Source organism: Dermacentor albipictus, chromosome 7 (assembly GCF_038994185.2).
Source record: "Dermacentor albipictus isolate Rhodes 1998 colony chromosome 7, USDA_Dalb.pri_finalv2, whole genome shotgun sequence".
Classification (NCBI taxonomy): Eukaryota; Metazoa; Arthropoda; class Arachnida; order Ixodida; family Ixodidae; genus Dermacentor; species Dermacentor albipictus.
Genome location: NC_091827.1, coordinates 48,705,227 through 48,729,720, shown reverse-complemented (window position 1 = coordinate 48,729,720; position 24,494 = coordinate 48,705,227). Strand labels below are relative to the sequence as shown.

Here is a 24,494-nt window from a genome sequence, read left to right as displayed (position 1 = left end):
CCGTTCCCCATCACTTCACCTTCCGCTGTCTCCGAGCAACCGTGGCTCCTTTACTCCGAAAAACTAGATGATGCAACGCCCGAAGGTAACCTTGAATCGACGACTCAACCCCAAAACCCTCTCATAACTCTGCCGACTCGATGGTGTATGGTGAAATTAGGCATTCATAGCGTGCCCATATCTGTACTTGTCAACACCGGGGCTCATATTTCTGTCGCAACCATCGCCGGTAACCCAACTTCTGTTTCATTTGCTTTTCATGAGCAAGGCTCCTATCACGTTATACTATGTATGTAATTTATGACAACTCATTCTGCCCTAAGTTACTGTGCCAGTGGCGACCTACAGCTCAAACCACTTCGCCTATAGCCGGTGCTCCAACTACACGTTCATTCGTCTCTTCTGTGTAGACTATGCGCTCGTGCCCCCCCCCCCCCAAGTCACTATGTATATCTCCATAATCTCCAGCACTCTTGAGGATGATGGAACTTACATGCTCTCCCCGTAACATACCTTTTACTCTCCAAAAATGTAACCATACTTAACGCACTTGTGACTGTAACCGGCAATCGCACCTCCACTCCCATTCTGTCTTCTAGACAACATGCCTCTAGACTAGTTTCTACAGGTACGTTGCTCTCCCTCATCCTGCTGCCGGACACCCAGGATAGGATACTTGCACAACGGAGCCCACACTCCCTCTAGTTCATCCTTCATCTGCCAAAGAACCAGTCCGCCGCGGGATGCCTAGGCCGGAATGACCCCGCTAAGCTTTACACTGTTCAAGCTACCGAGCTTCACCGCCTTCTGAAGTATTGCATTGATATTTAGAGTTCGACAACTGTTCACTTAGCCAAATATTTGTTGTCCAGCATCGAATCAACAAAGGTGACGCGAGCCCTATCCGCCTCCATGCCTATTGTGTGTGTCTCGCCAAACGTCTTGTAATCCAAGACGAAGTCGACAAAGTGCTCACAAAAGTCGTTATCGAACATTCCCCTCCAATCCGTTCGCGTCCCCTGTGGTGCTGACCAAAAAGAGACAGCGGCTAGGGCATTTGTGTTTACTACTAAACAAAAACTAAGCAAAACTAAGAAAGAAAAGAAAGAAATACCAACCCTTGAAAAACATCTCACACAAGGATCTATATGCACTGAATCGAATGGATGACACCTTCGACTGCCTGCACGGAGCAGCGTGTTTTTCCTCCACCGACTGGTGCTCCGGATACTGGCAGGTTAACGTTGAGGCATTGGAGCGCGAGAAGAGAGCGTTCGTCACATCGGATGAACATTGCCAGTTCAAGGTTGGGCGTTTTCGATTGTGTAATCCCCTGCAACATTGGAGCGGATGATTAATTCTCTCCTAAAGGGCTATAAGTGGCCCACTTATCTGTTTTATCTAGCTGACGTGATTGTTTTTTACCTGCTTTAAAGGATCACCTGACCCACCTGCCGGCAATTCTTGTAGTATTTCACCGCGCTGCGCTGCAAGTCGACTCAGCCAGTTGTCGTTTCGCTCGACCTCACATCACACTTCTCGGTCACCTTGTTAGTGCTAGCGGTGTTCCACATGGCCTTTTCTTTTCATCTATTTGGCGACCCATCCCAATATCTTCTCCATATTTGTATAGATGGACTCTTAATTCATCTTCTCTTGCCACTTTTCCTAGGGACATGTCCATGAATGCCCCTCTATCTTGTATCTTGGTCTTGTATCTTGACCATCTGGTATCACAGCTATGCGTGGCGTAGCGAAGAGCTACCAAACACTTACGGGTTCCCTCTGACCACCCATAGCCTGATAGACATCTGCTCACCTTATGGAACAGAAGACACCGAATTCTCGCTCACTACAGATGGCCTGGTCGCACTGCTCACCAAAAAGCACGGTTGCGCAAAATACGGCGTTTGATCGAAGAATATACGACTATGCTGGCGTCAGACCTCTGGATGGAAATTTGCGAATCCATCAATGGACACACTCATACGTTCAAGGTTTGGGCCATCCTGCACTCTTTTCTCGGCCAGCGCAAGACCAACAACGGCACGGCTCATGTGGCCCTCCGCGAAGGCATAAGCGCTCAGTAACTTGCGGAACAGGCTTCTGAAGTGCTTTTCCCGCAGACGTCTCGCCCCACAGACACCACATACCAGAAGGATGCACATTCTGAAGATAGTGAACCACTTAACAGTCCCTTCACCATTATCGAGCTGGAGCACGCCTTGCTGCGTGCTAAAGTACGTAGTGCTCCAGGGGTCGATTAGGTGGACAAAGCTCATCTACGCAATCTGCCCCTTGAGCACAAGCACGCTCTTCTCGAAGAATTTAATCGAGTCTGGGATACCGGGATACTGCCCTGCACTTGGACGTTTTCGGTGGTCAAGCCCATTCCAAAGCCTGGTAAGCCACCACATACGTTATCGATCCGATCTCTTTGACCTCGTGTGTCTGTAAAGTAGTGGAGAGCATGGTCAACACACGCTTGAGGTGGTACCTTGAATATCGCAACCTTTTGGCTCCTATGCTGTATGGAGTTTGTCGTGGGCTATCAAAACAGGATGTGGTAGCCGGCCTCAAACAGGACGTCCTCGACTCTAATTCCGTGCTCCCATGAGCCGTTGTCGCAGTGGATATACGCAAGGCATTTGATGCCATCCCACATAACACTATCGTGATCAAAGCACGTGCCCTTGGCATCAGAGGGACGATGTACAACTTTATAGCGGGTTTCCTTGAAGAGCGAAGTTACCAAGTAGAAGTTGGTCACGACGCCAGTGCCTTATGAACCAACCACGTAGACGTCCCCCAGGGCTCGGTTATTTCACCGATACTGTTTAATATAGCTATGCACCAGCTACCAAAGCGCCTTGCCGACGTACCGGGCCAGAAACACGTCATCAAGGGTGCATCGGGGAGCAGGAGGACGTCTTACAACGAGCTCTCGACATAATTCACGCCTACGCCACGGAAACGGGTTTACGCACTGCCCCAGACAAAACAGAGTTTGTCATCATTCATGGTTGCAGGTCCACCTTTAGAAAGCAGGAAGAAAAGCAGTCTTTTGAACTGTACATCGGTGACCAACCTAACACACGGAAATCTACTATCCGAATACTCGGTATGCACCTGGACAAGAACTCCACAACGAACACTTGGTTCCAACGCGTTACGAAGACCAGCAAACAAATGCTGCACGCTTTACGCAGAATCTCTACCCGCAGCCGTGGGGTAAACCAACGTGAAATGCGGCAGTTCGGTCAAGCTTTTCTTGTCTCCCGTATCATGTACGGGCTGCCATATCATCCAGTCAACCGCACACAGAAGCACGGGCTCGACCGGTTACTTAATGAAGCCAAATGCATTGTAACTGGACTCCCAAGGTACACATGCCTCGAAGCGCTTAAAAGTTGTGGCAAACTCAATAACCTGTTCGAGCTCGTAGACATGCACATTTATACACAAGAGACGAGACTTCGCGCCACAAATGCCGGGCGACACACATTCATGTTACTCGGGTATGACGTCCACAAAATGCCCATTATGCCCAACAACACGCCGCCGTGGGAAATCACGGCTCTCACCGATGGCAAGCCGCTTCCTTTCAATATGGACCCTACTCAGCGAATGCGGCGCCTTGCATATGCCAACAGGCATGCTAAAGCTACGAGTTCACTTCCATTGACTGAACGCATAGTATACACGGACGCTGCACTGCCTGCAGACGACGCTAGTAACACCTGTAATGCCACTGCGTGGTACGCCCAGACAAATAAAAATCAGAACCGCCGCCATCATTTATCACCAGAAGCAATGTCCAGCACTCGCGCTGAGCTAATGGCCATCCTAGATTATTTGGAGTGGGCCCTCGCACCTTCGTCTCAAACTGAACCTGTTCACTATCATGTGTACACAGACTCCCAGGCTGCCCATCGGGCATTTGCTAATGTTATTTACAGAGATCCCATACTGCAGAAGATCCGGCACCAGGCACGTCTGCTCCACGAATGCGGTCGCGATGTTACCAACCACTGGGTCCCTGCGCACTGCGGTATCCCCGGAAACGAGAAGGCTCACAGACTGGCGCGCGCTCATCTCTCTACCGCGCTAGGCAGAGCCTCCGATACTCCTTATCCTCTCCTAGCTACCACACCTGAGGTAGCAGACCCGATAGCAGACAAGCACGCGACCAAACAACGACGTGCCGCCTACCTCACAGCAGTGGGCAATCCACTCTGTATACCGTCGCTTCCACCGAAGGTATTCACACGGCGAGAGTTAGTCTTGCTTCGGAGAATTCAGACAGGCACCCTCCTTACTCCTCACTTCTCGAACCGCTTCCACAGAGGTGGCATACCATCAACTGTAAGTGGGTTCTGTTCCATGTGCACATGTCGTGCTGATCTCAAGCACCTTTGTTGGGAGTGCCCCCTCTACATCCCACCAAGGCTTCGTGCCCTGGCCACCATACAGCGGGGACCCTGGCCTTCTTCTCTCCGGAGTTGGGCTTGCCCGGATACCACGTCTCCGGACCATGCCATCGAGCTCTGGCGAGCACTGCTGTTGTTCCTACAGGACCCGGCGGCACCACCCTTCGGCGATGGGCTCCGCGACAGCTACAAGCGACATGCGGCCCCCACTTAGCTGCCTCCAGGACGTTCGTTAATAAAACGGAGGCGGCCTTACCCTTCCCCTTTTGCAATAACACTCTTCCCTTTCCACCGCAGCGTCTTCGGCGCATTTTAATGTGAAATAAAGGTGGTTTCATTCATTCATTCCTCTATCTTGAATGGTAGTTATAGAATGAGTGAGCCTGTGTATTCCGTTCATCACAACTTCCAATAAGAGTTGCGTGGCTCCTCCCGCTACTCTAGAGGACCGTACAAAATTGTCTGCTGCTTTTACTATTTCATTCAAATCACTGATGACATGACCCTGCTTATGTTTCACTGTATACATCATAACCTGGTCTATGGAAGCTATTTGACTAGGAAGGCTTAGTAGTGAGATTCAAAAACGAATATCTCGAAACCTTGTTTTAGCGGATTATGTCGCTTTCTTCATCACAACTGGCGATGGATTGTAAAAAAATGACTGAGGACCTTAATCAAGAATGTGTAAGAGTAGGCTTGATGGATATTACGCAGAAGAAATGGGTATGTTCAATAGCCAGGCATACGAACAACAATTCATCGTCGCCAGTGTGCCAGTAGACTATGCAGGCATACGTTTGTGTTAGTCAATTAAATATAAGTGACCCTTCATATTCGAAAGAAGTAAGTGAAAAATAAAAATTGCTTGTATTGCATACGCCATGCATTACCAAACCATATTATGGAGCTTACTACTGTCCATGAAAAGAAAAGTGTACAGTCGTTGGATTCTGCCGATGCCAACATATGGAGCCAAAATTTCGTGGCTAACAAAAAAGCTCGGAACAAGACCGAGCAAAGCGCTATGGAACGATAAATGTTAAGTGTGTAAAGAGGTTTATTGGACGAGTCCAACAAACGGGCGGTAGCTCGGAACAGTGAGCGCGGAGAGCAAGATGGTGGTCTTCGAACGCCGGTCTCGTGCCCTCTGTTCTTGATGATGATCGGTATGCCATTCTCCTCCTTTCTTCATTACAATTGCCCCCGTCGAGAAAGGTGGAGCCATCCTGGCGATCTAACAGGTGGGTACAAGAGGGTCGAAGTACGGCTTGAGGCGGTTTACGTGAACAACATCACGTCCACGTCGACGACGGTCGCCTTGCAGCGTAAGAGGCTCAATGACATAGTTTACGGGGGAAGTACGCTCGACGATGCGGTAGGGACCATGATAATTTGGGAGCAGTTTGGACGACAAGCCAGGGGCGCAGGGTGGTACAAGCAGCCACACAAGTGCTCCAGGAGCGAATGTTGCGGCCGGAGAGTGATCATCATCGCGGGCGTTTTTCTGGCGTTGTTGGTCGGCTGAAGTAAAGCGCTTGGCTAGTTGTCGGCAGTCTTCAGCGTAACGGGCCGCTGCTGACACGGGCGTGCACTCTGAGGTATCTGGTGCGTATGGCAGCAACGTGTCGATAGTGTGCGTTGGCTGGCGACCGTACAAAAGGAAGAAGGGGGAAAACCCGGTTGTGACTTGCGTAGCGGTGTTATACGCGTATGTCGCAAATGGGAGAACCAGGTCCCAGTTTGATTGATCAGATGCAACATGTGTCGCAAGCATGTCGCCCAGAGTCCGATTAAACCGCTCAGTGAGACCGTTCGTCTGAGGGTGGTAGGCAGTACACGTCCGATGTACAATTTTGCACTGGTGGAGAAGTGCTTGAATTGCATCGGAGAGAAATACGCGGCCACGGTCACTGAGGAGTTCGCGAGGAGGACCATGCCGAAGCACAAAACGCCTCAGGATGAAAGAGGCGACGTCCTGTGCTGTCACCGTGGGAAGAGCAGCGGTTTCGGCGTATCGTGTAAGGTGGTCGACAGCAATGATAGCCCATCGGTTTCCGGCCGTGGTCAAAGGTAAAGGTCCATAAAGGTCAATTCCAACGCGGTCGAATGGGCGTTCTGGGCATGGAAGGGGCTGCAATGAACCTGCGGTAGGAGAACAGAGGGCACGAGACCGGCGTTCGAAGGTGATGATCGGTATGCCATTCTCCTCCTTTCTTCATTACAAGTGCAAGGTTAAGAGAAAGGAAGAGAGAGTTGTATATGAGAGAGCACACGTGGATAGCCAATATTCTACTTGACATTAGGAGAAAAAAATGTAGTTGCGCAGGCAACTAATGTGTTGTACAGATAACCAGCCGACGATTACCGTTACAGAATGGCTACCAAGGGAAGGGAATAACACTTGAAGACGGCATCAATGTAGGTGGGTGAGGAAATTGGGAAATTTGCAGGCGCAAGCTAGAATCAGCTAGCGCGAAAAAACGGTGATTCGATATCACTGGGAAAGGCCATAGTGATAAAGACAGGCTGGTGACGATGGTGATATGTGGGGCTATAATATATTACATAATCGCGTCCGTGTTGAAAGAAAAAAGATTTGAAGGCACTTATTTTTCTACGATGGGTCACACCAGGACATGGGCTTTCGCAGGTGCGCGCGTGCTTGATGTTATAGCAGTCTCAACTAACGCAGAGTGAACTTTGCAGCTTATTGGAGAAGTGTTCCAAGGAAGAAAGGAAGAGCATCATTGCTTCTTGGGAATTTTTAACGCCAGTGATGGATCCTCCCTGATAAATGCAGCGAAGTCGGCAACAACGTAAGTGGTGGCACTAGCTGTACATTTCCTTGGGTATTTCAGTGTGAGCTATTCTAAATGTGTGTTTACGTTACAAGACACAGCTTCACAGCCAGAAGGAGACTTTAAATTTGTCATCAGGAAACGAACAAGAGATGGGTGGCGTTGGAGCCAGTGTTTCGATTAGTCCATTTCTCATCGACGTTGGCGAATGCATCTTTTGATTGAGCACTGTTGACCATCCGTGCCAACGTGGGCTGAAGTGATGGGAGTAGAGGAGGGGAGCAAGATCTTATTGGGAAAATGGGGCCACTTGATATATCATTTCAAGCAAGTGGAACTGCAAGAACAGAACCTTGCAAGGGCGAACATGAAATCCTCAACAAATAAAGTCTTCCGGTGATCAAAATTGATCCGGAGAGCCACACTACGGCGTGCCTGATTATCAAATTGTGCTTTTGGCGCGTAGAACCCCAGAATTCAATTCCAAACTGGGAAGCAACCGACGTCTTCTAGCATAGCAGCAGCGTAACAACAACGCAAAATAGATATGTGGGGGTGGGGATTTACCTGTCAAGTTGTACATTTCCGCGACATGAACCTCCAATTAGCTTCTAGATATGCGCCATCAAAGATGAAGTAAAATTGAATCGTGTTGCTCTTAAGTACAGAGCGCACTCTTATGCCGCCCAGGTCAAATTTTAATACGGCACCGTTGTGTAGTGCTGAACGATTCAAACGGGGTACTCGGACGTGGCCAGCTTTTTTTTCGCTTCGGGGAGCGCTGGTTGGACGCTGGGGAGCCAACATTTATCACACAGCGTTCCAAAGGCTCGCACTTTCGTAGCATAACGTAAGGCACAAGCTCGGTCCTCCCAGAACTCATGGGTAGCGCAACTCCCCCCCCCCCCCCCCTCTACCCGCAGCATGCTCCTGGTATCACATCTTAATTGCTGAGTACGTAGCTTTTCGCAAAACTTGGGAAACTTCGTCATCCTGGGGGTTCTGTCTTAGAAGGCATGATCTTCTAACCCAACGGCCCCTGTTCGTGAACTGCGTTAAGTGAGCTAAAGTAAATATAGTAAGAAAGATGACTACACCAAATTTTGCAAATAATTCTACTTTGTATTTCAACATTTCCTAAAGGTAACTTCCGCATACTTCGAGAAAACCCGCTCTAGGAGTAGAGCGTGGCGGTATTTCTGGCAGGAGATATTAGGAAAAAAATCCGCCAGACTAATATAAAGCAACCTGAAATACACGTTGGCACAAACTGCGTGACAAAACTACCTACAAGTAAGAGCACGGACAAGCGCAATTTTAGTCACTGTATAGGTACCAGCTAGCCCATCAACGCTATCGGCATACGATTGACGGGTTTCAAAGGGCACTGAAGACAAAAACAATTTCAGCACTCTTACTGTAGACTAGGGGCCCTATAACGTAAAACTATTCCAATATATTTTTATTCCAATCTCCCGACATCAAATTTGTGTAACCACCGACGCAAGCACCGGGCGGTCACCCGCAGGGTTGTCTGAACAGACCAATCAAACGCTCTCCTCGTTCATAGGAGGTCACTATTGTTTACTTGAAAAACGAATAACATTGCCTACACCGAGCGACTTGTCGTATCTAATTGGCTGACAAGAGGGAAGGTGAACTTTTAAATGGAGAGGGATTCGATGGGGCAGAACCAGTACACTGAAAATCGATAACCAGATGATGAGGGTGGTGCCGGCGTCTGCGATTGTTCCGCTTTCCCTAACATAGCTTGCGGTGGCTGGTCAAAAATCGCGGCGGCATGCAACGGAAGCTTAAGAATCACGCTAAAACGAATCCTCAGCAAAGAAGAGTTGGTAGAATGAGGTCGTAAACGTGCTGAAAGTGCTCCAAAACGTTACACGGCCACGCAAGAAGATTATTATGCGCAAATAAACCCATGCTCTCCGGCAGGTACGAGTAGCCAGCGCCGGAGCAATCGGTGGCAGCCATCTTCTATTCCTTTTGGAACGGGGCAGCGTGCGGCTATTGAGAAGAAATTTCAGTTTTGTTCAGCATATTAATGCATCTTTAATGCGTACACGTCACTTTGGCATGGTAAGTTTTCGCGGTTTTGTGCCATCGCGTGACAGGCAGGAGAAGTGGGTGCTCTCCGAAAACTTTTGACCAATAGCCGGGGGCAGAAATAACTGTTTTTCTCTTTTCGGTCAAATCAGGCATAATCAGCGTGTAGACATCATATCAAATGGGGAGGTTTCGCGGTTTTCGTGACGTCGCGTGACAGACAGGTGAAGTGGGGGTGGTACAAAAAAGTTTTTGACCAATCGCGGATGGCTGATAGCAGAAATGGAATAAAAAAGTTTCGAATAGTTTTACGTTACAGCGGCTCACTTCTACAGTGCCAGAAAAAGAAGCCGGCTGTACCATCAAAAGAGACTTGATAAGCCTAAAAAAAAAAGGTAGTGATTACGTTCTGCACATCTCGCACTAGCTCATTGACAATGAAGTCTTCTGCTGTGGCATAGTTCAATGTTTTATGTGTAAAAAAGGAACCTCACCGCATTTCAAAAAGGCAAACGATCAACTTCCCAGTTGAGCTTCAAATGCTATTATTGAGCCAGAAAGGCCAAATTGCACGAAAGTATGCATTAGAATCTTTGACGGGGACATTAACTCAATTCCTCACGAAGTTCGAAAACTATATTTGTGCCTTTTTTCTTCTTTCTTACTAGACTTACCACTCTAAAATAATAAAGATACAGCGGGAAAATGGCACTCTATTATTCTGAGTTGATTTGGTATTGCTCTAACTGTATTGCTGTTCCTACGGCAACTACGGCTGCAGTAAAACGGTGTTCTTGCGCCCGAGTAAACGTACCACAGCAATCACATGAGCGAGCCATATATGCGGAAATCCGTAAGACTGGGAAAACTCAATACACATGCAGGTTGCTGGTAAGGAACGCCTCACCACTGTAGAAAAGCAATAAAAAGCTTGGTCCTTATCCGTGAATTTAGCCTTGAACAAGCGCTGCTTTCCCATGTACATGTATTCCATGTATTCTAGTTTCGTTATGACGGTGTTCTTTTATATTGCGAAATTGGCACAATGGTTGGCTTTTGATACATGATTGAACAGCGCCAAACAGTCAAAGACGGACAGAATGCAGCCGTATATGCCTGCACGATTAAGACAATTATAATTGTTCTTTTCCAACAGCGATTTCCCGGAAATCACGATGCTCATCATCCAAGTGCACAGTGAGAGGTCATCCAACCAAGCCCAGCTCCTCACCATGGGGCCTAACCCCGACAATGCAGACGTCAAAAAGGGCGGCATGATCACGTTGGTGAGTCTGCGTTCGCTTTCCCATAATCAGCCAAAGTGTCGGCACTGCTATTGCAGTGGCGATACTGTTTTACTGGCCACAAACAGGGACAAAATCCGCCGCTAGAGACGCCACTGCAAATGAGGAGGCTACTATCGCCAGTATAGTGCATTGTTTGGCGATTGTTTGTTTGGGAGATGGATTTATGAGAGGTTACAATAGGCCAACACAACGCCGATTTGGTATTCGCCATATTGCAGCAGCTGTGTTGTGCCAGAGGCTGTCTCGCATGGCAAGTGCCTGTGCCGCTCGCTCAGTCTCACCTGTGAACCGGTGGCGCCACTGCGCGGTGATTGTTGGCACCGTATGAAGCTCTGCTACAGTGTGGTGAAGTTTTGTAGCCAGTACAAAAGTATGAAATGGCTCTGGTTATAGCGTGAAATAATATGCACGCATAAGAGAGAGCTAAAGTTGGTGTTGAATTCCTGCATGGTGACTCGATTCGTTATAGTCATCAACATCATCGTGATTTTTATCGCCACACTTACGTTTCCTACGAGATGAAGCCATCTCCTAGCAATGTCCACTTCCCTCCGTCGTCTGCCACTTGACACAATTTTATACCTGTGAATTTCCTCATTGCAATACCAAATTTGTTACCGTCGCCCACTACACTTCCCTTTCCTTGATACCTATTCTAAATCTGTAATAGACCGTCGGTTAACGGTCACATCCACTAGGTGTACTGCCTAATTTCGTTAATTTTTTCCTGTTATTGCTAACTGGAATAGCATCTGCTGTCCCGGTCACGTCTCTAATCCCCACCGCTGCTTCCAGATCTCTTAAGTCTCCTTACAACACTTTTACAATGAACCTCTAAGTGGCTAACCTTCCGAGAAATTTACACGTGTGTAAGAAAAAATGCGGCCTCTAAGTTGAAGAGAAACCGCTTCATTCCACGCAAAACCTTATTTGTCTCATCACTTGCATATTCATGTTTAGTAAATTAGTTATCAGTAGGCACCATGTTCAAGATCGCCAGACTCGTCATGTAGGCAATACATGTTTATCAAGCCGCAAGTCAGGCGAGGCGCCCAACGTCGTGAGGCGGAGAACGCATCAGAAAGACGGGTTTACCACGCGGACATATTGCGCAACTTCAAATGAGCACACCCTAAATTCAAAAGGTACTTTCTGGACAGACAATTTGGGTGTGCGACATTGCAACCTCCCCTAACCACCTCAGGACAGTGTCGCCAGATGTGCCGATGTGTATGCCGTGCGGACAACGGACGGGATCGTGGCATGCACTTTGTATATATATCGCCGCGTGCAACCGAATGCCACATCGAGATATTCGTGTCGTCGCTCTTTGCTTGGATTAGGGAACACGCCACCTCGCCGATTGTCGTAGGCGGCGGCTTAAACCTCGTTATCTCGAGGCCGGAAAGGAAGTGGCTTCCACAATTTATGCTCCAACAATTTGGCTTAGACTGCCACACAAATTGTGCGACTCCAACCACACACCAACGGCCTTGCATAGATCTCACTCTGGCAAAGAATATTGCTCAGGTTCGGTCTGAGCCAATCAGAGTATGCCATAGTGACCACAATGGCATCGTCAATACCAACATGACCAAATGATGGGCACCGATTCAGAGCACCAAGTCCACCTTCTTAGTCCACCTACTAAGACCATGGACTAATACACAGCCATCAAGAAAATATGTGTGTGCCTCGTTCCTAGAGTGAGAACAAAGATATTCTGACATGGTCGATTTGCTAAACAGTATGCTGATGCCGTGGCTTTGCCAGCAATAAGAATAGAAGCAATGGCAGGGGCGCTACTACGTATGCTTTCTAGGGTTGGCTTCCCTCGACGATATTTCAAGCCATGGGAGCCTGACATATAATTCAAAATAATGGCACGGACAAACCCTTTACTATCCTTCGACTAGATAACTACAAACCCATATCACATCAAAATAATACACATCAAAATCTAGGGAGAGTATCGCAGCTTTAAAGGGACCGATTTACTCTTCAAAGCATTGTTTGACTCTCTCAAACTGTCGAGTGGACTGAAGTACATTGTTCGCTCCCTGGGTAAAGGAAAATGAATTGTTCTTTTCACTCCGCCCTTCTGAGAGAGAGTAGAATACCCGTTCTACTATTGGGGCAATAGAGAACATAACGTAGCCTAAGTTCCTGCTTCAACTGTAGGAGGCTGGCCCCGAACATAGTGATGTATCACTGAGGCACGCTGAGCAAAGAGCAAACCTGTTTTCCTTCAAAGAGAACAGGCAGCCACAGTGCAATCGGAAGTGGAGCCAGCGCTCTACTTTTTCACTCCGAGTCGCCTCACCGCGCGCGCGCACAACATCGTGGAACAGCACAGCACCCGAGCAAAGTGATGCGTCTAGCGAGCAGCTAAGAAGCCCATCCAAGGAAGGCCTTGTGTCAGCCATCTCACGTCGCCGCGAAAACAAACAGGACCGTCATTCGTCGTTCGTCAGATATAACATTAAATTCTCGACGGTAAGTGCATTGTAACTTACGTGCACATTCTCCGTATGCAGTATCACATGCTATCGCCAGGAAGTCATCGCAATGTTTATCCAACGCGATTGACAACGGACTAGGCAAATACGCTGCGTCTCTCGACCTCAATCGAAACAGTCAGTCGTCGCACTAACTGCATGTAATTTTATCACTTGCTGCTACAAGCAAGAGATTCTGAATATAACAAACGGTGCCAGAACCATCGTATGTTCATTAAGACTTCAGGTGAGGGAACGCATGAAATGGTGTGTTTAGCAGCCCATGATTCCGAGCCTATGCGAAGCGTGCTTAGCGCGCGTTTTATTCAGTTTGGCAGTCTACTGTACACGGAACGCTGCTGAAATAAGCGCTCTATAACGTAAAACTATTCGAAACTTTTCTATTCCAATTCTGCCATCAGCCCTCCACGATTGGTCAAAAGCTTTCTTGGACCACTCCCGCTTTACCTGTCTGTTACACGACTTCACGAAAACCGTGATAGCTCCCCATCTGATATGACGTGTACACCCTGGATATGCATGATTTGATCGAACGAATGACTAATTGTTTTTTTTTCCGATTCGACCTCTTTTCGCCATCGACCGTCTGCTATTGGATAAAAGCTCACCTGCCTATAATGCGACGTCGCAAAACCGCAAAACCTTACGCGGCAAAGTGATGTGTAGGTAATAAAGATGCATTAATATGCCGAACGAAACCGAATTTTCTTCTGTATAGCCGCAAGTTGCCCCGTTAGGAAAGGAATAAAACATGGCTGCCGCCCATCGCTCAGGCTCTGGCCACTCGAACCTGCCGGATAGCACGGGTTTAATCGTGTATAATAAAAGTTTTTGCTTGGCCGTGTAACGTTCTCGAGCACTTTCGACTTGTTGACGACCTCTTTCTGCCAAATCTTTTTTGCTGAGGTTACGTTTCAGCGTCATTCTTAGGCTTCCATTGCATGCCGCCACGATTTTTGACGAGCCACCGCAAGCTAAGTAAGGAAAAGCGTGCCAACCGCAGACGCCGGCACCACCGCCTTGAGTAGGAACACTTGGTGGGGAGTAGTAGAACCACTTTGCCTGGGTGAGTGATATTACCCTTATAGGGAAAGTATTAGCACTCTACGGAAGAGTACTGGCACTCCCTTGTGGTGGAGTTTTAAAACTCTGTCTGGGGACTTATTCTACTCTCTCTCAAGGGTACTCGATCTACTCACGAAAAGGGAGTGAAATGTGGGACCAGAAGATACCTCATCGAAGGGAGTTTCCGGAACTCTCTTTGTTTTTAGAGTCTGTACAATGGCCTCGTACATCGTTTCAATGGGGTGCAGAAACGAATGTTCTGTGAAATATATGCCAATAGCAGCCAATGCGCCGTCACAGATATACCTTAACCATATCCTGTTCGCATATCCGGATGCTCCACATCAAATTAGGACTCTCTCCCTACGAGTTCTTATATTGCCGCCATGTCCGACATTATCTCACTACGTTTAACGCATTCAGAACAAGATACGCACTTGACCTGATAACAAGGAGCATGTTGTCCAGTTGCGGGATCGCCTAGCGGAGATTCCGCTGAAGAGAGCAGCGAAGACGCTTTGGCTTGGTCGGACGCCAACGTTCGAAATGCCACCTATTTTTGTGACCCGGTCGCGCGACAACGCCCAATGTAACCTGGAAGCGACAGGCTTTCCGCTCTCGTCTCCCAGCAGATGCCGACCTGCCGTGTCTGCTGGGTCGATTCATCGAGTGATGTCACGTCAGTTTCATAGAACGACGAATCCCCAGCGTGCAATACCCGAACGAACGTTGTGTAGCGACGCTTCGCATTGCTCTCCTGTACCTAACGCCTTGCGTTCGAGTAGCTCGCTATTCTTCTGTTACAATATAAGTTTCTTGGTATTTCTCTCCCCGTCTTTTCCTTGCTGACCTCGAAGGCCTCTTGACTCTTACAATTTGGACTACTCGACGAACGTAATCTTAAGAACCACACATATTTGTCCTTTGAACTAATAGACAGGGAACCTTTACTAAAGAAAAAGAAACAGAAAGCAAATAAACACTGGCAGTTGTGTGCACACATTGTATGGCATAAGTATCTATTGAATAACTAAAATTTAATGATTTCATAAGAGTCTTTGTCAGTGATTTCTCAGATTAACCATGCGAATTTCTATCACAAATCAGCACTGTAAATCGTTCGCTAATCCACTTTGTTAATAATAACGACATAATGTATCCATTTTATGTAATGGAATTATGCCATTCAGACCTCCAAAGTGTTCCTTCCAGAAAGCTCCTGTTCGATCTGCGTTTTGTTAATAGCAGGATGGGTAAAGGAGTGCAAAATTATGAGTTCGCATGAGACCAATACTTCAATGTGTGCATCGCTCGGCGATTGTATCTTCACACTGTGCCTACAGGCGGATGTCGCGGGCCATATGAGTTCCCTGGAATCCTTTACCATGAAAGGACATTATCTGATGCTCTCGTTGGGTCTGTTCGCACGCGGTTATTGGACCAAGGATGGCCAGGTGGGCATCGCTATAAAAAGTGTCCCCTTGGACTACCCATCGGTGAGTGCAACGTCCCGATATTAATACCAGCTATATGTACTTATTCTATTGTATTATACGATCTGTATATACATCGCAGGGAAATACGGATCAGTTTGCAACCATTTTCGTGAATGTGGAGGAAAGAAAGTCGAGAAGGGAAACGGAAAGTTTGCAGTCACTACAGCAGTTGACGATATAGTTGGTCTTCAACCTCTGCCCATTTCCATCATTACGATGGAGGCTTACTCGTGAAAAAGTGAGAGCATTTCACTTAGGCGCTCCGGAGCCCTTATCTGCATAGCATAAAGATAGGATTGAAAGAAAGAGAGAACGTAAATGCAACAGGGGTCGAACTGGATCAGCAACTGAAATTCCTGCATGCATCTTTCCTTTTCAGTACACATGGGCACAAAAGAAACAACTTTACAGTAACGTAGAGAATATTTAGTAAGAAGTACGTAAGAGTGACAAGTAATATGAATGGCATAATAAATGTTCTCGTACATTACACGTGGTGTATTTTTAGCCCAAGTATTCTGAGAACATCAAGCAGTAACATCACGCAGCAATATCACGCAGTAACAGCCGCCAGTGTTGACCGCGACAAAACTGATGCATCAAAATTCGCTTTTTAAGCTTAGTGTGTGTGTGCCGAGGCAATGTGTGGCAGGGAAGTAAGTTCCTTTATTCGGGTTGCCCTTTCAGCACGCGACCACTTCGGCTGCATACTAGGCCGCCCCTTAGTAGTGCTACTCGTCCTATGAAGCGGCAAAAGTGGATGCTGGAGAAAGCTGCTGTGTTTAAACACGACCTCCGAGATCTGGCGTTGCTTACAAGCACGCCGCCTGATCTCGTATACTGTAAGCAGCAGAGAGCGGTCACGGGACCCCGAAAACGTCATGGCCCCCATGCGGCGTCAATTTTTCTCATATGCGCGCCGGTGGTAGGCTCCTACTGTTTATCGTGGGAGTAAACAGGATAGCGGGCCGAATTTCACCGTGAAGCGCAATCAACGCCACTGGAGGCCGTATTATGCAGAGCAACACGTCCGTTGGTGGCAACAAACTGCTTCAGAGCAAATGACATGATCTATGCCGTCGCATTACTTGATGCGCACAGTTCGTGTTGAAAGGGCCATCACTACATGACTGTTCAAGTGGGTTAGAGGCAGCCATTAGTGCACTTAAAGCCTGCTATTTTTTATCATGTATAACCATGTTGGAGCCCTCCGCTCTGCCTTGCGATGATCAGCACACGTGGGGGATGACTTGTCAATGCGCCCTGCAAGCGGACGGTGCCAGCCTTGCGATGTGGTTGAGCAACGAACGGTGCTTCAGTGTCACTAAGCACCAGAAGACAATAGGTCCCGGCGCCAACTGCTAATCGGGAACTCACGTCCCCTATAGTGACGAAATCTTCCATTACTCGAAGGTCGCCTGTATTTCAGTCGATATAATTTTGTCTTGCTTGAATTTTCAGGTATGCAAGTGCGAAGCTGGAGAGTGTGAACTACGCACGGGTGGCGTCTTCAACAAAGTCGATGCAACAGTTCAAGCTTGGGACAAAAATACCCTGGTCTTTTTCGACGACACCAAGCAGATAAAGAAAAAGGTGAACGCCCATGTACCATCGTTGTCTTCTAATAACGCTCGTTACTGTACCAATGACCCAATATCCGTCAAGCTAAAAGGGTCCTCAATAAGTTTTTATCGATGTCAAGAAAAGCATTTCCAGTTGGAACAGACTTTTTCAGAAATTTTATTCAGAATGGGCGCGACTTTCTGGTAATGGAACTTGCAACGGCATGCTCAACACCAAAACCGGCACAGTGCTCAAGTAACCGCGGCGTGTCAAGAACGTAACGACAAGAGTCTCGCCATAAGCTTTTAACGACGTGTTCCGTAGAGCGGCTTGAGTCCTGTCTAGCTAGGGAGAGTGCTCGTCAGGGTGTCTGAACGAAAAGTTTTTCGTTCAGGTTTCACTTTCATTGCCCTGAAATTAAATGTGCCGTTCCGGTTCTACTCCTGAACGAAAAAAAACGTATCCCTAATGCTTCATAACGATTTTGGTTCGCATGCAAAAATGTTCGAAGCAAGGATGCTCAGCGTTGCACATAGGGCGATTTAAGAAGTCTTCCCCACCGCCCTTCATCTTTAGCCAAATTTGAGCTCTAAATGCAAAGTCAGCATATCCATTCTCAGCAGTTGACCTTTCTTGGACCAGCTCGTCCTCATCGGCCGGCAGCTCTGCGGCACGGCGCTGCCAGTTGTTGAAGATGGCGGTTGTGCTTCACACGTCCGCGGCGTACAAGCAACAAAGTGTGATTAATTTTCTTTGGAGCAAGGAACGAACGCCCATCGAAATCCGCAGGCAAATACAGCCCATATATGGGGAAAGGTGTCTCACTGTCGGAAGCGTGAGGTGGCGGTGTTGTCAGTTCGCGAAAACCCGTGAAGACTTGCATGACGATGAGCCTTCGAGGAGGCCGCGTGCATCGCTGACTGACGACAGGGGCACCTCAAGTTTACGGCTGCCATAGGACACATGTCTGAAGGGATGTGGGGACTACATGGAAAAATAGTGTAAAGTACGTAAACTAATAGGTATATTTGGAGTTACCTTTATGTACTTTGTATTGGCTAGTAAAAACAGTGGCAGATGTCTCATGACTCGCCCTCGTAGTTTTGTCAATGTGTGAATTAAGAATTCTAAGATCATGCTCAGTGCCTTGAGTGACGTCACTGAGCATCTCCTCAGAAGCTGCGCGTCATCGAGTGTACTTGCCGAAATGCAAGGCCGCTGTTTCTATAACAGGTACTTTTACGAGCTGAAAGAAACAATAAAACTTACGTAACAAAGCATTGCAGCCACAGAAAATGACACCATAAGCTCTTCAGCGCGCAAGCCCCGAGCTTCAGTGCGATGCAAATCTCGTAATGCACCGAGCGACTGAGCTGAATAGAGCTCTCGACCTGCACTTGCTCGCACATTCCCTACCTGAGATACGCGCTATTGCTAACTTTGATTAACTTTGGTTTTTTTTTTCCGATTGCCGACTTGCTCCGTGAACCAGAAACGGATAAAAAATACTTCTGTCTCGCTCCGGAACGAAATGATACATGACGTTTCTCTTGCGTTTCTGTTCCGGTCAAAAGTATCGTTTTGTTTCTTTTTTTTTGTTCCGTTCCGAGACACTGGTGTTCATTACAGTAATCTAATAAAGGGGCTCTGAACCATTCTTTATCGAATTTGAGAATTACGTTTTACGGTAAAAGATACTATTTCAGATATATTTTTGCAGCAAAAAAGTACTTCATTGCATTCGGCAAAAGCTTAGTTGTAGGCAATCAAAGATCGTCTTTGAACCCCTTGCGGTGTTCCCGCTCTTTCTCAAATGATTTCAACTGCGAAGGCTAGGGCAAAGCGTGGTGGTCCCCACAACGCCACGCGAACGGATTGTCACCATGGCGCGCAGTTCCAATTTGATTTTCGATGTTCGCACAGACGCCACTACTTCCCATGTTGCCGACTGCAACGCGCCAAGCTCAGGGGCTACAACCTAAGCTTGCGGTTGGGTTCAGGTTGTCTCGTCCCTTTGCTGTGCAACTGTGTACCAAATAGCTACCCGCGGCTGTTCTCGCACCGAGTGACATGAGTAGCGCATTTCCTTTCCCACTTATCTGTAATATGATCAATAAGTTAAATCAATAACATAAACCAATAACATAAGTTATTAACATAATTTCCAATGGTCGAACAAATTTCATCTTCATGTTCGCTTGTACGAGTATGCCGCCATCGCGTACAGTCGCGAGAAATAGTTTGGAGACAACGGTATCCGCAAGAAATTAAACCTCTTCTAAGCCAGCTCAGCGGCCTGGATTTTCCTAATAGTTTGTATAAGTCAAACACGTGCACGTAGGCCTGCGCTCTAGAGTTCAGCCCGAATGCCCAGGAGGCAGAAAATTAAAGAAAATACACACACAATAATTGCCGCACGTTTTGACCCTAAACATTTGCACGCGACTGTACATCGGCTTAGGAATGAATGCCGCACTACGGAGTCGCGTCGAAAGGACTCCCAACGTAAGGAGCCTCGGCCATGATGGCAACACCTACATGGTAGACGACCCTTTCGTCAATGCTGGCGCTCGGACCTCGAGTCGCGTCGCCCGCAGATATCAGTTAGAACACGCCGTTGTCCTCAACGAGCCGCACCGACTCAACTAGGGCACTCGTCGCGACCCCACGCGGCGGCCGTGGTACTTATGCTAGGCTGCAGACGCAACTACATGCCACTGTTATAGCTAACTCTGTGCACGACAACGCTCAACAGCGGGCTCGTGTGCCCCAGTCTGGTCGAACCATGTGGTGCGGACCAGCTTTGTCCTGTGCCAGCTGAACCAAAGGTTAATAGTGGCGTCCAATTTTCGCAACTTCCGCAATAACTCGACAAGAAGCGAAGTCTGCCAAGACATCTAGCCAGGAGCGGCCAGGAGTGAGAGCGCGCTGGCAAGCCTACGTCTGGTCCGACATCATGTTTCGCGTGGTTTTAGACTAGTTTAGCTTTCAAAGCAAACAGAAATTAAGGTGACGTGACGGCTACGTCACCGATAGGCACTGCGGCCGAAGTTTCATTCCCACGCAGCCGGGCGCGACCGATGTTTAGTAGATGAGAGTAAGCGATAGTACGGTAGCCGAACTTTCCGAAGTACGCAGTTCCCGCCGAAATTCGAAACTGATTTCTTTTGTCTTAAGCCTCTTTTTTAAACTCCGTCAACAAATATACGCATTAAAATTACAAAGAAGTGCACTGGTCCAAGCGCCCTTCGTCATTGATGTCATCCTATAGCCAATAGCAGCCGCCAAAGGGAATATTTGCGTTGCGTGTGATTCTATTCAACATTGTATTGCCTGTGAGCCTAGAGTAACAAGAGGTAGCCTGAAAAAAAAAAGGAGGAGAAGGCTTATGTTGAAAAGACAGTGATCCGGAAAAGGGTAGCTTCGTGCTCCGCTTGCTAGCTCCGTGGGCCGCACACGACACCCAAATTTGGTTGAGATGTTCGGTGCTGCGAACGCTATGGGCGACCTTTATTTTTTCGCCGAGGCCGAAAGGAGCTTTAGGACCCCTCTGGGGCGCGTCATGGCAAGAACACCTATTTGAATGCGTTGTCACGGAAAAACAGTGCTTTTCGGCATCCACTGAACCGAGTTTTACGGTGTTCTCTGAATATAAAGGAATATTTTAAATATAACAGCAGCAGGAACCAGATCTTTAATCTCGCCCTGCAGTTTCCATTTAATCATGTATAAAAATAACAAAATTTGATAAAAGCTGGACGCCATGTTTGAAACCGTCGCACCCAGCAATATAAAGAAATCTTAATTTCATAAGGTTCAGTCATTGAGACTTTTAAAGCAGAGAAAACAGATATATTATACTTTGCTTTCAAGTATTCCAGTTATATCATACCAGGTTATACTGAAAATTTTTGCGTAAGCGTCTTGTATCAATTTCTATTAATATGTGAACAAACTAATATACCATGAGATGTTCGCTTAAGAATATCTAACAAATTCAGTTATATAACTGAGGTAGCAGGTTTTGTTGTACTGTGCATTTGTAAATATTTAATGAACTTACCAAGTTTCACCAGTTCTTTGATAAATGGTGCAGAACTAAATCAAGATTTTCATTCATAGAGCCGGTAGGATACATGATATTTAATTTAGCAGCTCTTGTTTGGTGTGGTATTTCTGCGTTTTTCATGTACTTAGCAAATTGTAGTTCGTCGTGACTTAACCTTAACTCCCCAGCTATTAAAGCTTCAGTTATTAAGCTTAAGGCCTAAGGATAATAAACTTAACGCATCAGTCACTAAAAACCTTTTCGTCAATATTTCGCATTTTCTATTCCTTTCATCGTTTCGGTAAAATGGAAAACTAGTACCTTATCGACTGCAATGTCCCTCAGCAAACACAGACGTGGCAGAAGCTCTTGCGGTGATTCCTGAATAAAAGGAGCTGCTATACTACAAAGCCTTATTACGCATTACCGCTCCACACTCATCTTTTTATATAGGAACCTTTTCTCAACAATATATTAACAATACTAACTTTATATTGAGGAAAGGCGCATATTGCTGTGTGTCACAGACATCACAGGACCTTTTCTAACATTTCTAGGCTCGATTTTCTAGCCTTCTGTCAACACGTCACGACATTGTAAGATTAAATTTCACGCATGTCGTAGTTAACTCGTCATATCCTGCCCACTCAGAGAAAAAAACATACAATCTGCGGAACTTTCACACAACCGTAGCTCTCACGCCTTAAATCTTGCACGGCCGCTAGCGGGTATCGCACCGGTGACCCTCGTGCTCAGAAGCAAAAATATTCAAGCATCCGAATCATCCTGGTGCCTTGTCGTGAAATTCGCAACGCTTCTTCCACGCCTTAGATTTGTGGATCGCGCAGTGCCCGCCCCACAAGTGTGACACTTCAGGACTTTATGAGAAAGTTTATGGTTAATTAAAGCATAAGTGTTGCATGTTTAGATTAACAATAATAAAGTAGCTGAATAAACTTTAGGAAGACTAAAGCCGTTCAGAATCACTGCTTTCTTTCGCCTATTTTCACGCTGCTGTTCTGCTCCTAGAGCCCTGTGCCCTAAATCTACTTCAATCTGCTTAAATTGTTCAGGTTCAATTTACGTGCCCGCCGATGCGAGCATCGTGCGGTGAACCTCAGTAATCACACCCTCAGTAAGGATGTGTTGGCAACACATCCTCAGTAAGGATCTATTGGCAGAGCCATGTCGCATATGTGGCCGAAGGGGCTCGATAACCGTATACTGTTATAAAAAAAATATTCCGCGCAAATAAATTTACTTTCCACGTCAGATTCGAGCAGCCAGTGCCAGATGGATTGGCGGGCAACCTTGTTCTATTTCTTTTGGAACTGGGCAGTCTCCTGCTATTACGAAAGCAATTCAGTTTCATACGGCATGATGATTCATCGTTAAATGCGTGAACGTCATCTTGAAGGGTAAGGGTTCGCAGTTTTGTAACGGCCAAAAAAAAACGTATAATCTCAAATAATTACTTCTCTTTCCTTCATCCAAATTATGTGTGGTTACTGGGTCCAAATCACATCAAGTGGGGAGCATTGCTGGTTTTCGAGATGCCGTTTGACAGACAAGTGATGTGGCCGCAAGCCCTAAAACTGCGTCACCCATCGTAGAAAGCACATTTGTGAAACGGAGCGGAAATAATTTAGAGTACCTTTAAGCCTTAACGCCCTTTATGTACAACCACCTAACACGAGCATGCATGTCTGTTAACTGCCACATGACAAACGTCGATTTCGTTCGTCTATTTCGAGCCCCGGTAGCGCGCTCGTCAAGCGCGTTACATTTCACAGGACGAATTTGAGCGTTCGGAATGCGTTCTGCTGGTTCTATCCGAGCACCCAATATCCGTCTCAGAACATTCAGAGGCACTAGCTCTCTCCTTAGGCAGGAGACTGCTGCCCAAATCGAGTTCAGGTCCATAATGTGAAAAGTCGCGCGAGAAGCCACGGACAGACTACTACCATATTTGTTCTTCTCCCTTCTGCGCTGCTTTACACATGATGGATGCAAACCTACTAGCCCAGCTCTTAGACCTCACACAATTTCGGGTCACGTGGTTGCTCTAACTTCAGTTCCTCTCACGGTACCTACCACGGCGACTGCACCATTAGATCATCTGGTAAATTTGTTGAAATCTGGAAAGTGCCAACGCTTTTCTCCTGGTCTCATATATTGCAATGATAAGCTGCTTAAACTTGAACCTTTTTCATGCCTTCTCTGGCACTAGCCTAGACCACGCTTCGCAACGCTGCGATCAGAGTAGGAGCGCGTTAGGAACTGGCCGTATTTTCAGCTAGTATTGATTGTTCAGCGAGAATTCGCCAAATAGGCATATTTCTCTCCCAATCATTTCAACCACGTGCCGTTCCATGCAGGCTAAGTCAAGACTTGAAGTACTGCCCAAGAACTACTCCGGCATTGCAGCGTACAACGTTGAGATGGATGACTTCGACGGCACATGCAACGCCCAAAAATTCGCACGACTCAAAGCTATCAGAGACGAAATCGAGGCTGCCTAAACAACGTAGTGAGGCCGTTTTGGAGGCCATTCACGGCACTTTTTTTTTTCAACTGCAATGCATGCGAAGAGCACGAGCAAAAAAAAATGTGTAAAGTGAAGGGTTCCTGTCGTTGAGGCTAAGGGTTGAGTAATTTAGCCTGGAGCCAATAGTGGCTGTAGTGTGGTGTGAAACAAAAAAAAAAACTGTGGTGAAGGTAAGCTCAAGGACAAGTGCTTGTGTGAGGGACCGCGACCGAAAAACACACTTGCGTGCTTCGTTTTGTTTGTGTGTTTGCCTCTTTTTCTCTGTCTTAATGCAATAGGAGTGCTCTTTTTCCCTATTGCCCCATTCACACTGAATTTATCTGCAATGGGCAAAGCCGTTGTCCAATATATGTTGCTTCAAATAGGCATATTTGAATGTTAAACTGTGCCACGGTGGTGGCCGTCCAAGCATTATTAGTCTTGTTTCCCTCAGGTTCCAGCCATATGCTGACCATTTTTTCAAATACCTTTCACTTACGTAAGCAAAACGGTGTGTCACAAAATTTAAAAAAAAATGGATTGGTGAATGGCATTCTGTATATTTGAGCACCTTGATGTTTAATGTGACATATTAAACACGGGAGCCCATGTTCTACTTAGTCAGCCTCAACAGGAACAGTGTTCCGTATACTGGCATCTATCAAAGTTTCAGC

The 24,494-nt window shown here is 46.9% G+C and overlaps 1 protein-coding gene and 1 pseudogene across 1 annotated transcript; both read left to right on the top strand.

Moving 5' to 3' along the window:
• The first annotated feature begins 1,931 nt into the window (after nt 1-1,931).
• Nucleotides 1,932-4,868, top strand: LOC139047831 (uncharacterized; annotated as a pseudogene).
• Nucleotides 4,869-7,143: 2,275 nt separating this feature from the next.
• On the top strand, nt 7,144-24,255 carry LOC139047420 (uncharacterized). Its single transcript, XM_070521247.1, has 5 exons — nt 7,144-7,249; nt 10,452-10,581; nt 15,530-15,682; nt 17,144-17,275; nt 23,672-24,255. Exons 2-5 carry the CDS (start codon nt 10,471-10,473, stop codon nt 23,813-23,815), a joined length of 540 nt encoding a protein of 179 aa, XP_070377348.1. The 5' UTR covers nt 7,144-7,249; nt 10,452-10,470; the 3' UTR covers nt 23,816-24,255.
• The last annotated feature ends 239 nt before the right edge of the window (nt 24,256-24,494 follow it).

Bases quoted from the DNA above. Each gene is read 5' to 3' on its own strand.
- LOC139047420 (XM_070521247.1), top strand. From the start codon at position 10,471: ATGCTCATCATCCAAGTGCACAGTGAGAGGTCATCCAACCAAGCCCAG. The intron at 15,683-17,143 runs GTGAGTGCAACG...TTGAATTTTCAG, and splicing joins TCCCCTTGGACTACCCATCG to GTATGCAAGTGCGAAGCTGG. The intron at 17,276-23,671 runs GTGAACGCCCAT...CGTTCCATGCAG, and splicing joins CCAAGCAGATAAAGAAAAAG to GCTAAGTCAAGACTTGAAGT.